The sequence below is a fragment of the Pongo pygmaeus genome, chromosome 13 (genome assembly GCF_028885625.2).
Source record: "Pongo pygmaeus isolate AG05252 chromosome 13, NHGRI_mPonPyg2-v2.0_pri, whole genome shotgun sequence".
NCBI classification, from domain to species: domain Eukaryota; kingdom Metazoa; phylum Chordata; class Mammalia; order Primates; family Hominidae; genus Pongo; species Pongo pygmaeus.
In genome coordinates, this window is record NC_072386.2 from 60,381,648 (window position 1) to 60,402,506 (window position 20,859).

Below are 20,859 nucleotides of genomic sequence, written 5' to 3' on the forward strand. Positions count from 1 at the left end.
TGAGAAAGTTATAAAAAAGAATCAAGTTTTGACATGATTTCTCACAGAAAATTTTAGAAAAGAGACAAGGTAAGATGAAATTTACAAAAACGATAATGGATACATGAAGCCAGCATGCTTGATATGTCTCCTTTTTTCTCACTTGACATTCCAATTATGTCTAAATCATGCTGGAATACAAACCATTGAGATCAATTACGTTCTTTTGGCAGGTCTTATAGAGACAAATGATAAGGGTTTGACACCCTTCAGCTTTAGATGGAAATCTCTGGAGCAGCAGGAGAAAACAATAGTGACCACTGCACAGAATGACAGGCCCTAGGGATTACAGACTACACTTGGGTTTCTAAAATGTCTAGCTTTCTGGTGACTTTCTCATACCTTTGGTCATTTTGATGTATATTTGCAGAGAAACACGCTTTTGCCACATCTCTGCTAGGAATATATAGTTACATAATTTGAAGCCATACAACATTTTTTTTTGTTTTTCATCTGCAGTTAGCATTCACTTATGCCTTTGCCTCAGCTAATCAAATAATGTAGGGAACCTTATTAAACATCCTTTAAACAGGAAAGTCAAATTTTTATTAGAAATGTATTATCTATTCTCCTGCTCCCAAGCCATTGCTCATTTATTCTTCACAATATCCAATACAAATTCCACTGACACACAAAAACGTGAACAGTCTCTTGGTGTTTTCCCCATTGATAACTTCCCAAAACTTAGTAACAGATGACTAAAAAACTTGAAGGCTTTCTGCTACCAGAAAGCTCTGCTTCTTGTCCTAAAGTATCTAAAAATGGTAAATACAGATGATTATCTCTGGAATGAAGATGCCAAAATAAACATAAAAATCAGTAATAAAATTTGGATGAACGAGGAGCACCATTTTGGAACACAAACGCATTTGGATGTCTTTTTCACACTGACTTTTCTTATGGGTGAAGTACTTGCTCACTGATTGACAAATGATGGGCTAGACAACATTTCTCTGCAGTCTGACACTTCGGTTGACCATTGTCAGGCAAAGTAATCTCTGATTTCAATGTCAGGAGTCTACATCCTGAAAGATATGGTATCCCCAACTATGAGTACTACAGTTCATATTGCTCAAACACAAAAAGTAGAATCCTAGTATTAAAAAACTTAGGTGATTCAATTACTATTTGGGTAGCATGAATCTCTTTAACTTTGTCATGTTTAGTCATTCATGATTTAGAAATAAAATTTGATAATATTTTTAAGCAACAAAATTAATTAGGGAAAGTGACTAAATTTTAATTAATTAGTGACTCATTCTAAACTATGACAGATGAGGAACAGAAAATCCATTATGCCAATGAGAAAAAAAAATGGGAGTTTGACCATTTCTTCCAGGTACTATATGCCACAAAGCAGAGATAGGGAGAAAGAGACTCAAACAAGAATTTAATTGCAATTGTCTCTTAGTTTATCCAAACTCATTTGGATTGTGATAGATGCAGTCTGTCTTTTTCTACCCTAAGTAAACTCATCTACAAAAACTAATCAGTTTTGTCAATTACGAATTACTTCCAAAGTGATTGTCTTTCAAATTCACATTCTAGAAGGGAATTCAAAGATAAAACATAAAGTTCACAAAGGTTAAAATGTAAGGCTTTTTTTTACTCCTTTAAGATTATAAAATGAAAGGCTCTATAGCCGAATAGTTCTTGGATCTGTATTATTTAAGAATCTTTAAATTAACTTAAAACATTTTTAATCATATGTAAGTTACCAAAGTAATTGAAAAGATACTGATGCAGCCCTGAAATAAAGGTTTCATAAACAGGATGTATGTGTTCTCTATATCCAATTCTATTTGTACGATGATGCGCATTTATATAGATTTGTTTATATGATCATAGAGTTGTGGATTTACATTTATTTGTAGTGAAACATTTCCAACACTGTTGGACTTTATTAGAAATCAAAGAAGAAATCCTTCCCGGTGAATAAGGTCTAGGTGGGCCATTTTTTTTTTCTTAACATAAAGCACACTACTGCAAGATAATGTTATTTGGAAATGATTTTTAAAATTGGCTGCACATGTGTGGCTACACAATTTCTTATCAAGCTAAATAAACATGATTAAATTCTTGAAGTTATTCAGGTGGCACAGAGAAACATTCTGACTTCATTTTATCATGATGAATTTATAATTGCTTTCCTGGAGCAAGAGCATACTTTTATTACAACACTACATATAAAATACAAAACTTCTCTTTAGACTTCTATTTTCTTAATAACCATTTCTAAATGTTTCTTAAAATTTTTAAAGTTTTAATTTTAAAACGTCTTAAGATCAAAAATTATACTTAATTCTTTACCTCTGCACTAGTTATGTGCATAAACTCATATTCTTTGATAATCAGCCTTTGTTCATAGTTTGTGTAGATCCCATATAGATTGTGCTTTTGCATATTTTGACTATAAAAAATTACAACAAAAACTGCTAATTAAAGCTAAAAGAGGATGATATTTTTGGCCGAGCGCAGTGGCTCACACCTGTAATCCCAGAACTTTGGGAGGCCGAGGTGGGAGGATCACGAGGTCAGGAGATCGAGACCATCCTGGCTAACAGAGTGAAACCTTGTCTCTACTAAAAATACAAAAAATTAGCCAGGAGTGGTGGCAGGTGCCTGTAGTCCCAGCTACTTGGGAGGCCGAGGCAGGACAATGGGGTGAACCCAGGAGGTGGAGCTTGCAGTGAGCTGAGATCGCATCACTGCACTCCAGCCTGGGGGACAGCGTGAGACTCCATCTCAAAAAAAAAAAAAAAAAAGAAAATATGATATTTCTGACTCTTAATTTTGGGGTTGGTGTATAATGGTCTAGGTAGGAAAAGGGAAAGAATCCCCATGACACAGGGTCGATCAGCTTGGACATTGGTTTACAACCAGGAATGCATTGCTTTTGATTTCTTTGGAATACCAATAGTAATAATAATAATACTAAAGTATAATGAAAAGAGGAAGCTGAAAACAACTGAAGGGCATTTGAATATTTACAAAACAGTATCACTGAAGTACTATATAAGGAACACTACAGCACATACCATAAAACACATTTCAGTACATGTTCATAATATACCAGCAGGGATTCTAGACTGGGATCTTGGGCTGTGTGGCTTTGGACAAAGTGCTTAATTTAAATAATCTTAATTTAAATAATAATTTAATTTACATAATCTAGGTCCCACCCAGTTCTAAAATACATAACCTTTCCTCCATATTAAAGCAGGAAGGGCAATCTAAGTATTTTAACATATTTATATTTAACTTATTAAATATTTTAACATTTTCAAGGTAGACAATCCAAGATCATGATAAATAATAGGCACTAAGTCCTGGCTTTCATTGTATATACACCTGAGAAACCTGAAATGCTGAGGTGAACAGTGTACTTTTCCATGAGTTTTCTGAAAAAACAAAACAAACAAACAAAAAAACCCAGAAAAACAAAAGGTGCATTCTGAATGCAAATTTGCATCTACTTTGTAGGAATACCATAAAATAATTTGCAAACTAAAAAGTAAGAAATAAGCCAAAGCTAAAAACTGTATTAAAATTATTAAGTTTATTTCTGAAAAATAGAACAAATTGCTAGATTTAGAGAAAGGAGAACCTTGGTTAATTTTTTTTTTTTTTTTTTTAAGAGAGTTTCGCTCTTGTTGCCTAGGCTGGAGTGCAATGGCACAATCTTGGCTCACTGCAACTGCAACCTCTGCCTCCTGGGTTCAAGCGATTATCCTGCCTCAGCCTCCCAAGTAGCTGGGATTACAGGCCCGTGCCACCACGCCTGGCTAATTTTTGTATTTTTAGTAGAGATGGGGTTTTACCATGTTGGTCAGGCTGGTCTCGAGCTCCTGAACTCAAGTGATCCACCTGCCTCGGCCTCCCAAAGTGCTGGGATTATAGGCATGAGCCACTGTGCCCGACCCTTGGTTAAATTTTTAATAAAACAAAGCACAATTCAGAATCTTAAACTCTGGGTTGGTTGTAAACATAGAGAAGTTTGGGTACATATTCTCTTTTTAGGTTCTGAGCTATAAAATGGACCAATATTTACTATCAAAATATAATAGTAATTTAACTAAATTTGCCAGTAAAGAAAACTCCAACTTTGAGTTTATAAAAATTAGAATTATTATTATTATTTTTTTTGGTATCAGAGCTTTCAGGTTTGCAGTGTTAAGCTGGAGGCTCGATGCCTTTTGTTATTCCTTATTTCACAAACATAGGTTCATCTTCTAACTAGGTAGGCGTACTGTTTTAATGGCTTATGTGGAGTACTGGGCTGCTGTCAAAGATGAGGAAGGGGATGGGGAGAGATGGGATGGTACTGACTTGCCATGCTCAGTCTCTATTTAAATAAAGCAGGCTGGGTACAAGAGGGATGGGTACAAGAGGGATGGAGGAGGGAGCATCCTGCTGCAGGTGAGCTCACTTGTATTTTTGTTTTGTAATACTTGTCTACTTACTATACTTACTGTGAGCATCTTGAGAGTGGCAATTAATTGTATGTTTTTCTTTTTTACATCTTAATGTTTGGCCTAGTACATGGCACCCAGGAAACACCTAATGTATATTTATAAAAGGCATGAATAAAAGACCATCATCTCATTTGGGGCTTTCCCCTCCCCACAAATTTCATGTGTTAGGGGAATTGATTGGATTAGGAAGTTCCTTACTTAAAACATCAATGGCTCCCCTGAGTTTTACCCCCTTAATCTCACTCACACCTTAGGATGGTTTATTTGATCTAATAATCTGCAAGAGTGCCTGGATTTCAGCATTTGCTCAGTGGGAAGTTGGATTGGAGGGGAGTGCTGTGAAGGGGGAATCTTTCCTGGGGTTGGGGGCTTTGGGCTGTTGAAAGTAGCATTAGGAGCCTAACAGATCAAGGAAAGGGCATGAGGGGTTCAACAGGAGTTTACAAAGGACCAGAGTAGTTACCATTACAGAGATTTGACTTTCCCAGCCTGTCTAGAGAAGCCTGATGGCATGGTCTACCACATATCTTCACAGTGGCTTCGCAATGCTGGTGTTTGGAGGCCAAGCCTGGAAGCTGAACAACCCAGCTTCTCTGAAGTTACCAACCTGAACCATCTGGTACAGACTGCATGTGCTTCATGTGTTAAAACTCAATTCCTGCTTCTCCTTACTGGGAGGAGGAGAAGGAGATACGAAGAGAAGGAAAAGGAGACCACAGCCTATGACCTCCTCTCTTTTCCTCACCCTTTTTATTATCCGTGTAGCTTTCATAGAATTTCCCACTTCATAGGACATTTAGAATATGTTTCTCTGTTCTTCACCACAGCCCTCCCATGACAGACATTTTTTAGACAATTTGTTCATAGCTTGTTTTGATTTGAGGTCTTGGTTGAGCTACTGAAAACATAATCCACTCATACCCTCATTTCCAAACAGGCTCTAAGGTTCTTCCATGGGGCCTGGAAAGTTACCTACCCGCCTTCTTCTGAGTATTTATGCCCAAAGGCCAGGATGTCCGATGCCCGTCCACTCCCATCACAGACAACCACTGGCACGGGAGGGGTGTCTCGAAGGTACTCCAAAACAATCGAGATCACATTGGGTCCTCCTTCCACTATGAGTGCCACCACAGGAACACCTTGACCGATTCCTGCATTAAAAAAGGAAAAGAAAAGGAAAAAAGAGAAAAGAACACAAAGCCAGCAAACCAAAGAAACAAAAAGAGAAACAAAAAGCACAAACTAAAATTACTGAGCACGGGGGAGGTAGCAACATATGAAGGGATACTGTACTGAGCAAAAATTTACAGAAAACCCTTCAGCCAAATTTTCCCACCAGAAAGTCTATTTGACTTTGCCCTCTCCCTTCAACTCTCGGGATGCTGGGGTCAGTGAAGGCATGGGGTTCCATACTTTACAGGAGAGGGCCTGGGGTGAGGAGGGAGAAAAAGGAATTAGTCAACAGACAAAGCACCAGACCAGCAACCAAGAGCATGGAAGTTGAACATGATCTGAAGCAAGTCTTTTATCTTTCCAATAAGTCTGTTTCCTATATGAAAAGTAGGAAGTTACAAAATGCCACCTCCCTGAAGTTATCACAGGGGTAAAAAAATGCCTACATGGCTTTTTTTTATTAAACACTATCAAAATCAGCTGGGGACATATTTTAACTTGTTGAATCAACTACTGGCTGAATTCTGGGTCTATCTTTGACCATAGATGATCAGACTGATTATTAATTTTTTTTTTTGGAGATGGAGTCTCACTCTGTTATCCAGGCTGGAGTGTAGTGGCACAATCTCAGCACACTGCAACTTCTGCTTCCCAGGTTCAAGCAATTCTCCTGCCTCAGTCTCCCAAGCAGCTGGGATTACAGGCACGTCCACCATGCTCAGCTAATTTTTGTATGATTATTGATTCTTAACAGCATGATTGTCATGATGAATTACCCAGGAGATATGGTATCTGCCATCTGCCATTATTGCATCTGCCACTACTGAGCAAGGAGCTAGGCACGTGATGTGAGTTCAGTAAACATTTGTTGGATTCAGTTGAATTAAATGTTTCCCAAAAGTATTTAAGCTATTTATGCTGAGCCAGAAGACATTGCTGTTTTCAGGTGAAATTGCTTTAATTGCTGTATGCATGGTTCAACCAAACTTAAAGAGAATAAAATCAAATGTCCATGAGAGACATGATGAGAAAGAAAAATTCATTTTTAAGTGACATTTCAAGTATGATTTATCATTGAATAACTTCCTTTTGTTCAATTTGGTATCACATTGTATTTTTTCTCTCTGCTGCCTCAGAATAATTAAGGAATTGAGCAGTACCGTAAAAATGAGCTGGTCTTAGAGGGCACACACAGCAGTTATCTTAAAAAAGAAATAATCAAAATTCTGTACCACTTCCATAAATATAAACTAAAATAAAACAACTCTTGGACATCTGAGTTCTCCCTTTTACTTCTTTTGCTATGCTTTTATCTGATATCAAGAAACTGCTTCCCCGTAATGAGTAATAGTTTAGGATTTGGTTTCTTGCTCGGGTAAAAGATATTTTTGACTTATGTGACCTGTTTTACTTCTAAAGTATAAATACTTTAGTCTCCTAGGGCTTTATCTCCTTTAACTTGATGTTTTTCCCGGTGTGATTTTCATCTTAAAAGAATGATCCAAAATGCCAGTTACACAAAAATGGGTGCTGTTTTGCATGTCCACTTAAAACACATAAAAGAAAATGATGATTGTTGATCAAGGCAAGATGCCAAGATTTCTTTCAGTTCCTAGAGGGAACTGGGACAGACAAGTGACCTGGGGACCCATTCATTTTCTGTGGATGGGGAGGTCTTGAAAATTACTCTTTCAAATCCCAGGAGAGGGAAGTGAAAGGCCTTGCTGTTCTGTTTTGACCCAGGAGCCCTTAGTGACTCAAACGATAGGTCTCCTTAAGGCTCTCTTTGGGTGTCTGTAAAGGAGACAGTTTCCTTATTGCTGCTGATTATGAAGATTGAGTAAATTCCTGTTGAAAGGTACTTTAAAGATTAAGGGCTGGCCAGGCACGGTGGCTCATGCCTGTAATCCCAGCACTTTGGAAGGCCAAGGTGGGAGGATCACCAAAGGCCAGGAGTTTGAGAACGGCCTGGCCAACATGGCGAAACCCTGTCACTACTAAAAATAACAACAACAAAAAAAACCAAAAGACAAAATTAGCTGGGCGCGGTGGCAGGCGCCTGTAATCCCAGCTACTTGGGAGGCTAAGGCTGGAGAATTGCTTGAACCCGGGAGGCAGAGGCTGTAGTGAGCCAAGATCGCACGATTGCGCTCCAGCCTGGGCAGCAAGAGTGAAACTCCGTTTCAAAAAATAAAATAAAAACAAAAAAAGATTAAGGGCTAACTTGAAATGTTAATACAACATTTCTCTTTGGGAGGAGAATTTGCTCTCATAAAAATATCCACCCCATAGGGATTTGTACTTTATAACATGCCTTCAAAAAGGTAGCCTATTTTCCGTTGTTAAAGGTTATTTTATGAAGTATTCCCCAAAGTATTACGTTGGTGCAAAAGTAATTGTGTTTTTTGCCATGCTATTTATTTTTTTCCCTTGATTTGCTTTAGCACATGCTCCCATGTCATTGACTTTGTATTAAGGAACAATACCCTATACCTGCTGTTTTATATCAGATGATATATTTGGACCCCTTCTAGGATCTTCTAAGACATCCTAGAATTTGCCAAGTTCTAGGACTCTTGGATTCTGCCGGTGGAATCTTTACTCCAACTCACAGACCAAGTGCGGTCCACTCAGTGTTCTCGTGGAGGGAGAAGTACTTAGCATGGACCTTCTACTGTGTTCCAGTGATCTGGCATCTACAAGACAGCAGGAAAGATGGCTGGAAACCTCCTCTCCCTTTGAGAGCATACATAATGAAAAGATCAAATCTCATAGGCTGATTTGTTTGAGAGTAATACATGGTCAGTTTAATCTCTGTCAATATCTTTGTCAATGTATCAAAATATTATAACTTTTAGAAGTACAGAAAGATTTTCAGGATAATGATTTCCTATATTTGAACTAAAACTAATTACCAATTAAAATGATGAAAACAAACATATTAATCCAGAGCTGAACACACACACACACACACACACACACACACACACACACATTTAGTCAAATTTGGTGCCAAAAATGGAATGGAGCAAACGGTCATCTTTTTCATAAATATTGAATATATCTATGCTTCCAAATTATCTCTTATTTTTTTCAGTGATAATACATGGACATTTGTTCCATGGATAATAAAAGCCTTTATAGGCTACAAACAAAAGCAGTTTTGAATTTCTTAGTTATGAGAGGTAGAAAATCAAACTATGCCTAAAACTATCATGCTTAGTGTAAGTTAACCAAGATATGTTAACATTAAACCTTTCTGTCAGGTCACACACACACTTACACACATACACGTATTGTCTTTATTTCTGGCAAAAGAAAATGACATCAGATAACTAGTAATGACCTAAAGTAGTCTGTAGCCTATTCTTAGAATATGTTTGTGTATTTTATGAAAGCTAGGGAACCTTTCTCCAGAAAAGTAAACATACAGGTGGGTAGACACAAAAATGTTTCTGCGCAATTTCAGGGGCTTTATGGATTCTTGAAACCTATCTTAGCTGATCATAAGCCTATGAATACTTTGTTAATGGACCCTTGCAAAACCCCACCCTAAATTAAGCACATTGATACATCTGCAAAGGGCATCTGTTTGTGTTGTTTTGTGAAACTCACTGAGGCCTCTGACACAAGTTCTAGGATAAATTTTTGAACAAAATTCTATGCCCAGGAGGATTATATCACATTATTACTGCCCAGTTATATTGATTGGCTAAACCTTCCACAGTGAAACACTGTGTATAGCAGTGGTCTCCAACCTTTTTGACACCAGGGACTGGTTTCATGGAAGACAATTTTTCCATGGACGCCGGAGTGGGGGATGGTTTTGGGATGGTTCAAGTGCATTGCATTTATTATGCACTTTACTTCTATTATTATTACATTATAATATATAATAAAATAATTATACAACTCACCATAATGTAGAATCAGTGGGAGCCCTGAGCTTGCTTTCCCATCTAGGGTTCCCATGGTCCCATCTAGGCATGATGGGAGACTGTGACAGATCATCAGGCATTAGGTTCTCATAAGGAGCACGCAACCTAGATACCGTATATGCACAGTTCACAATAGGGCTCACGCTCCTATGCAGTTGATCTGACAGGAGGCAGAGTTCAGCTGATAATGTGAGTGATGGGGAGTGACTGTAAATACAGATGAAGCTTCGCTCACTTGCCAGCCGCTCACCTATGGCCTGGCTCCTAATAGGACATGGACCAGTACCAGTCTGTGGTCTGGGATTGGGGACTCCTGGTTAGGATATCACCCCACTCTCTCTCCATTCTCCTCTTTCTTTCTTGTTTTTTTTTCTGTTCACACTTTTTTTTCTAAATTACAGCTCAAACACAGGATATTTAAAAAACTCTAGCAAGATTCATAATCTTACAAATTGGAATCTGCAGGATAAGACTTCATAGAAAAGAAACAGCTTTCTAGAATGTCAAGAATGCTACATTTTTTATTTGTGACATAAAGAAAACATTTTGGGAATCCACTGCGTATCCAGCTGGGCTGGATTCATAGGGCTCACTGCCATTTTCTTTATGCTCATAAAGAAACTGATGTAAGTTCCTTTGAAGAGCCTTACAAATTTGTGTCTCTCTCAGCTAAACCTACTGGTCATTCATTGAAAACAAATGAATAAAATAAAAGGTTGTTTAGATTTAATTTAAAAAATACAGTCTGTAGGAAAAAAAAATTACCTAGATTCTCCCAGGTCCCTTTTTTGGTGAATACTTGTTCTTTGGCTTTGGAATGAAGTAAGCCAATTCCTTAGTTGATTGCAGTCATTTTTCATTTTCTACCATCACCAAAGACTTGTCATAGTTCTCAGAACTTTCCATTAGAATTTTATTTGAGAGCAATGTAAGGTTGCTTTAAGCAGGAATAGGCAAGATGCTTGCCACACTCTCCAGCTTTTGCAATTTTGGAATTGGAAACATTAGAGCATACGAAAATGTGAGCTTGAGTAACAGATTTAACAGCTCTGTGTTCTACAGGGTTTTAGGTTACCCTAGGGCTTTCTAATTATATACTGAACCCTAAGTCCTCGAATAAGATAACCTCTTAGACTTTTGTTACATTTTGTTTCGACTGCTAGGCAATTCAGCCAGGGCTCCCAATAAAGCTAAAAGTGTCTAAATTGCCATAAGAAAAGACTGGGCGAGGCATTGTGAGGGAGAGAGGTGTCAGGAATGAAAGAATGTCTTAAAATTCGAAGCAGTCTTTCTTCCTTATTAACAGCAATTAACTCTCTCTGCTGATATGAAACCATAATCTACGATCAGCTTAGCTATTTGTGAAAACATTTGGTGTGTAATAGTAAAATGCCTGGGTAAAATTTCAATCAAACTAAATTAACTGTTAGGTTTTATGTTAAAGGTCACCCACAGATGATCTAAAGTGCGTGTGGGCCTGAAGGATAATCTATTTGCTGTTAGAAACTGGCTCATATTTCCATGGAGATAGAGCATAGAAGATCATTCTCTACCTACATCTTAATGACTATAGGCCACAGATCATGATTATCACAGTATAGGTCACTTAAAAAGGGGATTTGCACTTTAAGTGAGAGATAACTTCCTGAAGATCTTGAACAATTCAATACTAAGTCTATCAGTGGTGGCTAGATACTTGTGTTTACTAGCTAAAGCATGTCCCAATAACATGAACACAGTTAGCAATTCCTTGCCTTGCCAGCTCCAGGGTTATGTGATTTTTGTTGATTTAAATGTCTGTGTAGAGAATTCATGTGCTTTGACATTATGCATCCATGGAGAGAGAGCAGTCAAGCTATTTTGCCTCATTTTAATGGGTAACAAATTAATACCTACTTGAGAAATAATGGCTGAAGTTTGCACACTACCACAGCTCTTTACAAATAGTTTCAGAATTCGATTCTTGATGTCTTTAACTAATGCATCTCTTCTGTGGTCTGGAAAGTGTGAGATGAATTTATGAAAACTACATAAATCTGATAATCAGTTGTGCCTGAAAACATTCAAAAGTATTTTTTTTTCTTAGTAAGTTTAAGGTGTTTCTTACAATTAGGAAGACTCCCAGTTGTGAATACATGAATATTCAGGTACAACTGTGGAAATATTATTGTACAGACAGAGAATATTTTAATACAGTACATTTTTGCAAAAGGAAATGTGACTAGAAACCTTTGAGCTATTTAGGAGCAGAGTGAGCCCAAGAAAACATCTAGGGGTGACATTTGAAAATAAATGCATCTCATTTTAACTAGAATGTCTCTTAGGTCTTCTATGGAGGCAGGTATTTTGGATTTTGCCTTCATGTTATGGAGTTAGAAGAAATTATCTATTCAAGACAGCCTAACTATAACTGGAATGTGTCTGACCTTACTTGTAAATGGTTAATAAACTCAGGTATCTTTTATTGAAAATTCATGATGTACCCAAGTGGTGAATGCCAGACCCAATGCAAACCAATCCTGTACGCTATACATTTTTTTGCCACTATAATCCTGCACCTAAATTGATGCTCAGGAAAGCATTTGGAAATAGGAAGTACCACACAAGCTATTAAACAGTCGACACGCAACAAAATGTTTCACTTCTAAATACTTATGGTTCTCTAGACAGAAAGAAATTCCTTGAAAGATGGCTTGGGTCCTTCCCTGAGGTTGGAACTTCCCAAGGCATATGTTTCCAACCCACTTTGGGACTAGGCAAGGGTAAAAATAACATGAATTTCTTAAATGTCTTTTTCTCTTATTACCAGTTTCTATGGCAACTCCCTTACTGATATTTAATTTAATGGACCCCATCTATGTACAATCTTTTCATATCTAAAGCTAATAACAATACTCCAGAATAACATGCTTGTATATTTTATCTTGGCATGTGAAATTTTAGCAAATTTGGCTGGAGATACGGGATGTCAAGACACTGAAAATATAGAGTTTGGATTAATTAGAATGCCTTCCTCACACAGTGATAAAAAATTGAAAACTGATGGTGCATAGCGTATCTTTTCCTAGGGACTGAGAATGCAGAATATATTAAATTAATATGGCAAACTCTATATTTTTTTCTGTTTGTTTTCAATACAGCTAAACGAATCTATTTTGTGCATTATCAGTGCTCCAGGCATTTTCACAGCAATCCTGTATTAACGCCCATCGATTAGCCTTCTTTTGGGGCATTGCCTTCTTGCTTTGCTTTTCTATCTAGTAATCAGAGGACAAAGAACAGAAGCTGGGCAGTGGATGAGTGGATTGAATGGGAAATCCTTTAAGCTAGCCAAAGAGGTCACTGTGGCATGTGTACTGAAAACTCTCATGGTGTCCGCCCTATCCCCTCTCCCCTATCAGAGAACACACCCGTCCACTGCAAAGAAGGGGCAGCCGTGCTTGACTTTTTTCAAAGCTGGCTGGACTTACATGGATGTCAGACCTGCAGTGAGCCAGATCTGCTTTCCTGGGATTGAAGTGGAGATCTGAGCCCAGGGTCAGTAACTGGGAGATGGGCTTCCAGGGCATGCATACTTGGGGAGTGAAGCCTCTGTTAGTGGTGGTCCTCCAGACCAACCATGTGAGGAAGGTAAGTCAATGAACAAAAAAGCCACATGCAGGTAGAAAACAAAGGAGCAGAGGGCACCATGGAGGCGAGAAATCACATGGCCCCAGGGAGAGGGAAGGAAATGGTATGGGGGAGGAAGGAGGGAGAGAGGGGAGAGAAAAGAGAAAGAATCTGTGAAAGAGAGGGAAAGAGAGGGAGAGAGAGAGAATAAAAGAGAATCAAAGAAAGCAAAGAAGAGAGAGGGCATCTGTGAAAGAAAGGAAGAGAGAATAAAAGAGGGAGAGAGGAAGAGAGAAGGGAGGAGAGACAAAGGGAGGCAGGAGAGAGAGAAAGAGGTGGAGAGACAGAAAGACAGAGAGAGAGAGAGAGAACTGATATAGCTGGGATTATTGGTAACTTTTCAGGCCTATTTATAGTCACTTGTCCATGGTTCTTGCAGAGAGTCCCCTATTCACCAGGGGTAGACAAAGTTTTTTGCGTAAAGGCTACATAGTAAATATTAATATTTTAGACATTGTAGGCCAAAGCGTAAAATAGAGAAAATTGTGCAGGTACTTACATAATAAGAGAGAAAAAAATTCTACACCATTTTGTATAATTAAAATTCAAAATACAACTGAATATATATATATGTTTTTAAATACAGGCTTACTAATAAAAATGGAATTTTTGTATAAATGCTGACGTTTGAATTTCATTTAGTTTTCATGCCACGAAATATTATTCTTTTATTTCCAAATATTTAAAAATATAAAAGAACTTCTTAGCCCATGAGCTACATAAAAATAGGGTGGGCTATAATTTGCCAACTCTTCCTACAGACATGTTTCTGCCTCCTTATAAAAAATACCCATTTACGGTTGGGCACAATGGCTTATGCCGTAATCCCAGCTCTTTGGGAGACCAAGACGGGAGGATCACTTGAGCCCAGGAATTCAGGATCAGCCTGGGAAATATAGCAAGAACCTGTCTCTACAAAAAATATTTTTTAAAATTAGTGGGGTTTGATAGCATGTGCCTGTAGTCCCAGCTACTCAGGACCCTGAGGTAGGAGAATCACTTGAGCCTGGGAAGTTGAGGCTGCAGTGAGCCCTGAGTGTGCCATTGCACCAAAGCCTCAGTGACAGAGTGAGGCTTTGTCTCAAAAAAAAAAAAATATATATATATATATAAAACATATGTATATGTATGTATATACACACATATAAACATACATACATATATACATACATATATATACCCCTTTATGTACTTTGCGTGAGATTATCATGATCAAACATTCCTCTTCCCAGCCGCCACTCTGCTTGCTCTAAGGCAGTCTTCACCTGTCCTTTATCCTGAAGGTCCACATGAGCTGTTTTCTAACTATGAAAACCTGGCAGGAAAAGAGTCAAGACAGTCCCTCACTTAGAATGATTCAACTTGCAATTTTTCAACTTTGCAATGATGCAAAAGTGATACATATTTAGTAGAAATCATACTTCTAGTACTCATACCACCATTCGTTTTTCATTTTCAATATCATTTTCAATAAATTACATGAAATATTCAACACTTTGTTATATAATAGACTTTGTGTTAGATGATTGTACCCATGTGTAGGCTCATGTAAATGCTCTGGGCACGTTTAAGGTAAGCTAGGCTGTGCTACGATGTTTGGCAGGTTGTGTATTAGCTGTGTTTTCAACTTAAAATTGTTGGATTGGACATAACCCCATCATAATTGGAGGAGCGTCTGTACTTGGACTTGAGGGTCCTTCATATGAGAATTTGGGATAGCAGATTTTTTTTTTTTTTAAGTGGGACTTCAAAATGAACTATTCAGGTCAATGCTGAGTGCAGTCCCAATACCCTGTTTATTGTCAGGAGGGGCTTCCTTTCCAGCATAACTGATGATCGTGTGGGAAGACTGTTTACTATATGGGAAGCTACTCTGCATCTCTCACGTAAAGAGAAAAGGAGTCACCTGTGTGGTTTATCAAGAAACTTCACTCTGATAATGAAGGGCTTAAATTAGGTCTTTCCAAAGGTCTAAGACCCAGGGCAGAGAGAGCAATCACTCCTCTCTGAATATCCCCGGCTTCTGGAGAGCAGCACCACCTTCTACATTCCAATGAAGCTGGGCCTTTTGCCTGCTCCCTTCCTGGCAACATGGACCCCAAGACTTGCTTGATTGCAGTGGGCCTCCCTGAAGGGCTTTGCTCCTCACCACCCCCATCTCCATCCTGCACTCTGGAAGCCTTGGCCAGTCTCACTCTCTCAGAGGAGGCTTTTCCTTAGGCTTTGGGCTGCCTGTTTGCAACTGGGCAGAATCTTCTGTATTCTCATTCTCAGTTTCTGCTTTCTAGGTCCATGACTGTCTTTTTCCCCATGTGCCTGCTGGCTCCCATCGACTCCCGCTTTCCCTGATTCACTCTCAGCATGTGCTGCTCTATCTATTTTATCTCCCTGCTGCTGTAAACCCCCACAGCCTTGCTGGACTTTACAAAGCTAACAACATATAAGCTGGAGCCATTCACATCCTAGAAGGGCAGAAATGCATCTTGACATATGTTGATAAATAAAAAGTATACAGTTGGCCTTCTGCATCCGTGGGTTCCACATCTGTGGCCTCAACCAACAAAAGATCAAAAATATTCTGAAAAAAAATTATTTCTGTACTGAATACATACAGACATTTTTCTTTGTCCTCATTCCCTAAACAATAAAGCATAACGACTATTGATGTAGCGTTTATATTATATTAGGTACCATAAGTAATCTAGGGGTTATTTAAGATATCTGGAAGGGTGCACATAGCCTATATGAAAACACTATTTTATATAAGGGACTTGAGCATCCTCAGATTTTGGTATCTGTGGGAGATTTTGGAACCAATCCCCCATGGACACTGAGGGGTATTTGCATATTGATATTCAATACAGCATTTAATACACAGAGTAGGTATATAATTCACAAAACTGTTTTGAATAATACATGAATTATTATTTATAAAGCACTTAGAGCCTGGCACTTAAGAATTTTATGCTTAAACACAAATATAAAGATGCTTATTTATATTTATTAAGCTTATACAAAGTTTCTGGTTTGAATGTATAAATGATTCATGAAGAGAAAAGAAAAATGAATGCATTTTACACATTTAAACTGAAAGAAGGCTCTGGCAAACAAATAATTCGAAATAGGCTTCTCCAAAATTTGAATACCCTCTCATGCAGACTGATAATATGCCAAATTATCAAATTCCCTTCTCGTGTGTCCAAAAGGCTAACATTTTCTGCTTTGGGATAGGTGGCCTTTTGTATCACTCCCCGAACGTCTTCCCCCAGGGGCCTCTCCTTATTCATCAACCAGCTTGTTAAGTCTTTCAAGTTCTGTGGGTTGGAAGGAGATGTAAATGCTAAATAACAAAACCCATAAACCAACTCCAAGTGTATTATATACCCAGACGATAACTTAGCTTTTTACATAATCAATGGGAGCTGTTATTCCCTTGTGGCCAGATGGCTCTGATTGAAATATTCTTCTATTAATGTCAATACATTACCAGGACATCCAAGAAGCATTCCTCTGAATAATTTCAATAGAAAAAGGATGGCCAATCCCTTGGGCTGTAAGACAAGTATTACTTTCATAAAAGGGAAAAGCCAACATTATTTTCTTTGGAGCCATTGTTTGAAGGCTGAATCTTTTAATGTAATCGATCTAAGTCTACAAGAAAACTCTCCCAAACAAAGCTATAGTCTTAGTCTCTGCTCTGTGCAAAACCCACATCAAAAGTCAGATCTTGCCTTCTCAAATGTAATCAGAGTTGTTTTAACTCATTTTACTTTATAATACGCTACCCATGCTCCCCTGCAAATGTTCCAGGATCTAAGTCCATAGCCCATACAAGTTCCTTGGCTTCTTGACAAAATGAATAAGGAGCAAAGCAGCTAAGGGAATTATGGATTGGAAAATCACAGAAAAGACCTGGCCCATGTTTCAGGGACGAGCTAGGCAGGAAGGTGGACGGTTACAGTGAGGGAAATGTTGCTGGTGGTATGCATGTTAATTTGCTTTTTTCAAATTATAAAAATAATTCTTTTCTTTGTACCTACTGAAAGAGACAGCAATTACTTCTACCTGTCCCAAATGCAAAAAGCTCCATTTTCTCTTCAAGGAATTTTGTTTTTGATGTTCTCTCTGCGAGGAACATATTCATCCTTCAGGTCCCAGGTTCAAAGACATTCTCATTGTGTGTTCTCATAGCATTTTCTTTTTAAAAGAAGCACATGCCAATGAACATCCTTTATAAATTTGTCAATCAACTATGATGGTATTAAAGAAAAACTTCTTATAGTGCCTTACGTATAGCTTTTGAAGTTTTATTGCATTAATTACATGAGTAATGACTTTTGATGTGGGTTTTGAACAGAGCAGAGATGTCTAGGCACTCTTTTCTCTATTAGGTATTTATTTCTGTATTACCAACATATTATACAATGTTCTACATGTCATAGTTGCTCTCTGACATTTGGGATACAAAGGAAGGCAGGGGGCTGGGCATGGTGGCTCATGCCTGTAATCCCAGCACTTTGGGAGGCCTAGGCAGGAGGATCACTTGAGCCCAGGAGTTCAAGACCAGCCTGAAAAACATAGGGAGATCTTGTCTCTACAAAAAAATTTAAAAGTTAGCTGGGCATGGTGGTATGTGCCTTTAGTCCCAGCTACTATGGAGGCTGAGGTGGGAGGATTGCTTGAGCCCGGGAGGTCTAGGCTGAAGTGAGCTGTGCTTGTGCCACCGTGCTTCAGCCTGGGTGATAGAGTGAGATCTTGTCTCTTAAAAAAACAAAAAGGTAGATAGGTTAAATGACAACATAATTATTTCCACAGAAATTTTAAAATTATTTATGATAGGAGTAATTTTCTCCTCATCAACTGACCTGAGATGCAAAGTAGACAGATGCGATTTAAATTCTTATGAAATCAGGAATTATACCAAATGCCCAGTGTCTGTGCTCATTGGTTTTCCTGTGGGCTACTGAGATTACTTCCTACCTCACTTCTCTAATATAATGGTCTTCACTTAACTGCTAGTTGTCACTCACAAATACAGTCTTTCTGTAAAAATATAGTGGGTTTTTAGGAAAGGCCCATTGTTTTTAGGAAAAGCCCACTCCTTTAGTGTGATATACAAGACTCTCCTTGTTCTGTACCCAACCTTCGTCTCCCCATCTCCTTCCAGAGCTCTCTCTCCACCTGATCTGAGTCTCACCAGATTATCCTCACCATCTTCCATGCAGGATGATTTTTAAACATCCCTTTAGCCACACCAATTTTCAGATGAGTATCTTTCCTCACTCCCGGTTTCAAGAGAAGGAATTTTTCCTATGCACACCCTTGGATTTTCTCTGCCCCTTCACTTGGCCACCCGGTGAATTTGAAAAGACTAACGGTTTGCTCAGCTCTGCCTGGCTCTGCTTCCTCTTGGCATCTGCCTGCTTTCAGAGAACCTGAGATCTCCCAGCTCCTCCAGGAGCCCAGACCCTGAAGATGTGCAGTGAGGTGAGGAGGTGAAGACTCACCGTGGGATTCTGCCCAATTTTGGAGTGTCATTAAACCCACTTGGCCAATAAAACTAAAGTCCCCATCTGTTCACTTGTCCACTATAAGTAATTTTCAATGATATCTTGGGTTCCACCAAGTACTTCTTTTATTTCTCAAATTGGTCAGAACTTGGATGCAGAAAAGGAGCACTATTTCTTTCTTTCTTTATATCTTGAGATAGGGTCTCACTCCATCACCCAGGTTGGAGTGCAGTGGCATGATCTTGGCTCACTGCCACCTCGACTTCCCAGGCTCAACTGATCCTCCAACATCAGCCTACAGAGTAGCTGAGACCACAGGCAGGCACCACCACACCCAGCTAATTTCTATATTTTGTGTAGAGACAGAGTTTCGCCATGTTGCCCAGGCTGGTCTAGAACTCCTGGGCTCAAGTGATCTGCCTGCCTTGACCTCTCAAAGTTTTGGGATTACAGGTGTGAACCACCATGCCTGGGCCCCTGGGGGTACTATTTATTTTAGCCCCTCAGAGACCCCTAAGTCAAACTTCATAGTTCAAATGTTACCAGTTCCTGAGGCCCTTCCTAACTTCCTCAGCAAGCATTAATTATTCATTACCTTATGATCCCATTTTTTTAAAAGAATGTCTTTTGGTGATTACTGTATTCTGCCTTGCTTTAAGGAGAGCTTCCTCCACTTAACTGTAAGTAAGCTCATTCTGACAGACTCCCCAGCCCTCTCAGATAACATTCTGGTTCTTACAGTGCCTCACACTCAAAAGTTAGTTTAAATACATGCTTGTGAAATAAAACAAAAATAAAAAGGTACAATGCTTAGGATCATACCTTAGGACTAGAAGAGCTAAAGGGACAGGAATAACGTGATAATCACTAAGGGGTTGCCTGTCATACCTCAACACTGTTGGAAGGTATCTTGCTGAAATGGAGATGACAGCCATTTGGGTGGCCTCATGGTGTCCTTTTACAGGCCTTAACTACGGGGCCTCAGCAGTGGTCACAGACCTAGAGAAGAACATGCTGAGTGCCTTGGGTGGGTGTTTCCATGTCACCTGTCCATCTGGATTACACCTGAAAGAGCCCAGATTCTTAGGGACTCGAACAGCCAATTTCAGTTCAGCTGTCCTGCACTTTTAAATTGAAGCCTCAAATTGAAGCCTCATTGTTTCTCAGAATTGAACCCAGCTAAAGCGACAAAGTATCTAGGTTACCAGGGAGAAAACATTAACAAAGGTTTACATTCTTCCCCTTGCTGGAAGGATGTCTACAAAACTATTACTTCCTCCAGCGGAAATGAACAGGAACTATATGACTGAAATGGAAACCTAATTCTGTTCCCACTGAGGTGATTAGTATGTTTTCATAGCTCAAGTGCTGTAAGCTAGGGATGACCTTCATTCACCACCAAGGTCATTAAAGTAACCATTATCATAGATGAGACAAAGGAAAGGCAATGATTATTCTGGATCTAGTAATGCTATTTCATCCAATTTCTGATCCACAGTTGGGAAAAGTGATAAATTGTTATTTGATTATCTGGGTATCTTTTGAGAAAAATAACTTAAGTCTAATCTGATCGAATCTTTACTGTGACTAAATCCTCCGTGAGAAATATGGGTGACAACATTGTGGGGAACCTTCTTTCCTCTAGGAAAGGAGCTCCCTCCTTGTTTCCATGTGCAGGGAGCTCCATTAGAATGGCACATCTAGCCTCTTGTCTTTACTTCTCTCCACATATAGAATTGAATAACCTGATAGGTGGTGACTATTGTGTTTCTTGATTGGATAGAGCTAATCCTGCAGTAATGGGAAAATTAGCTTATTTCTTCCTTTCCCTCCAGGGACCAGTGCCAGTCAGTCATCTTGGTGAAAAATGTCTGCTACAGATCCATCTTTCTTCTCTGGTGGGGTTTCTTGGAGCTGAGGCAGGCCAGCAAATCCATTTGACTCTCACACTAAGTCATTAACTCCAACAACTTCATCATTAATAAAAATGATATTTTGATCTCCACCTGCCTGACTCTCTAGCTCTCAATTTGAAGACTTGATACTTGATTGTAT

General features: G+C 38.8%; 1 protein-coding gene across 19 annotated transcripts in view; it reads right to left on the bottom strand.

Annotated features, from left to right (window-relative positions):
• Positions 1-20,859, bottom strand: part of TRPM3 (transient receptor potential cation channel subfamily M member 3) — a 904,985-nt gene that overhangs the window by 233,703 nt on the left and 650,423 nt on the right. For all 19 annotated transcript variants that reach the window (XM_054501730.1, XM_054501720.1, XM_054501728.1 and 16 more), the window contains one exon: positions 5,491-5,665. In XM_054501730.1, the coding sequence (XP_054357705.1) occupies positions 5,491-5,665 (175 nt within the window). The remainder of the gene's footprint in view (positions 1-5,490; positions 5,666-20,859) is intronic.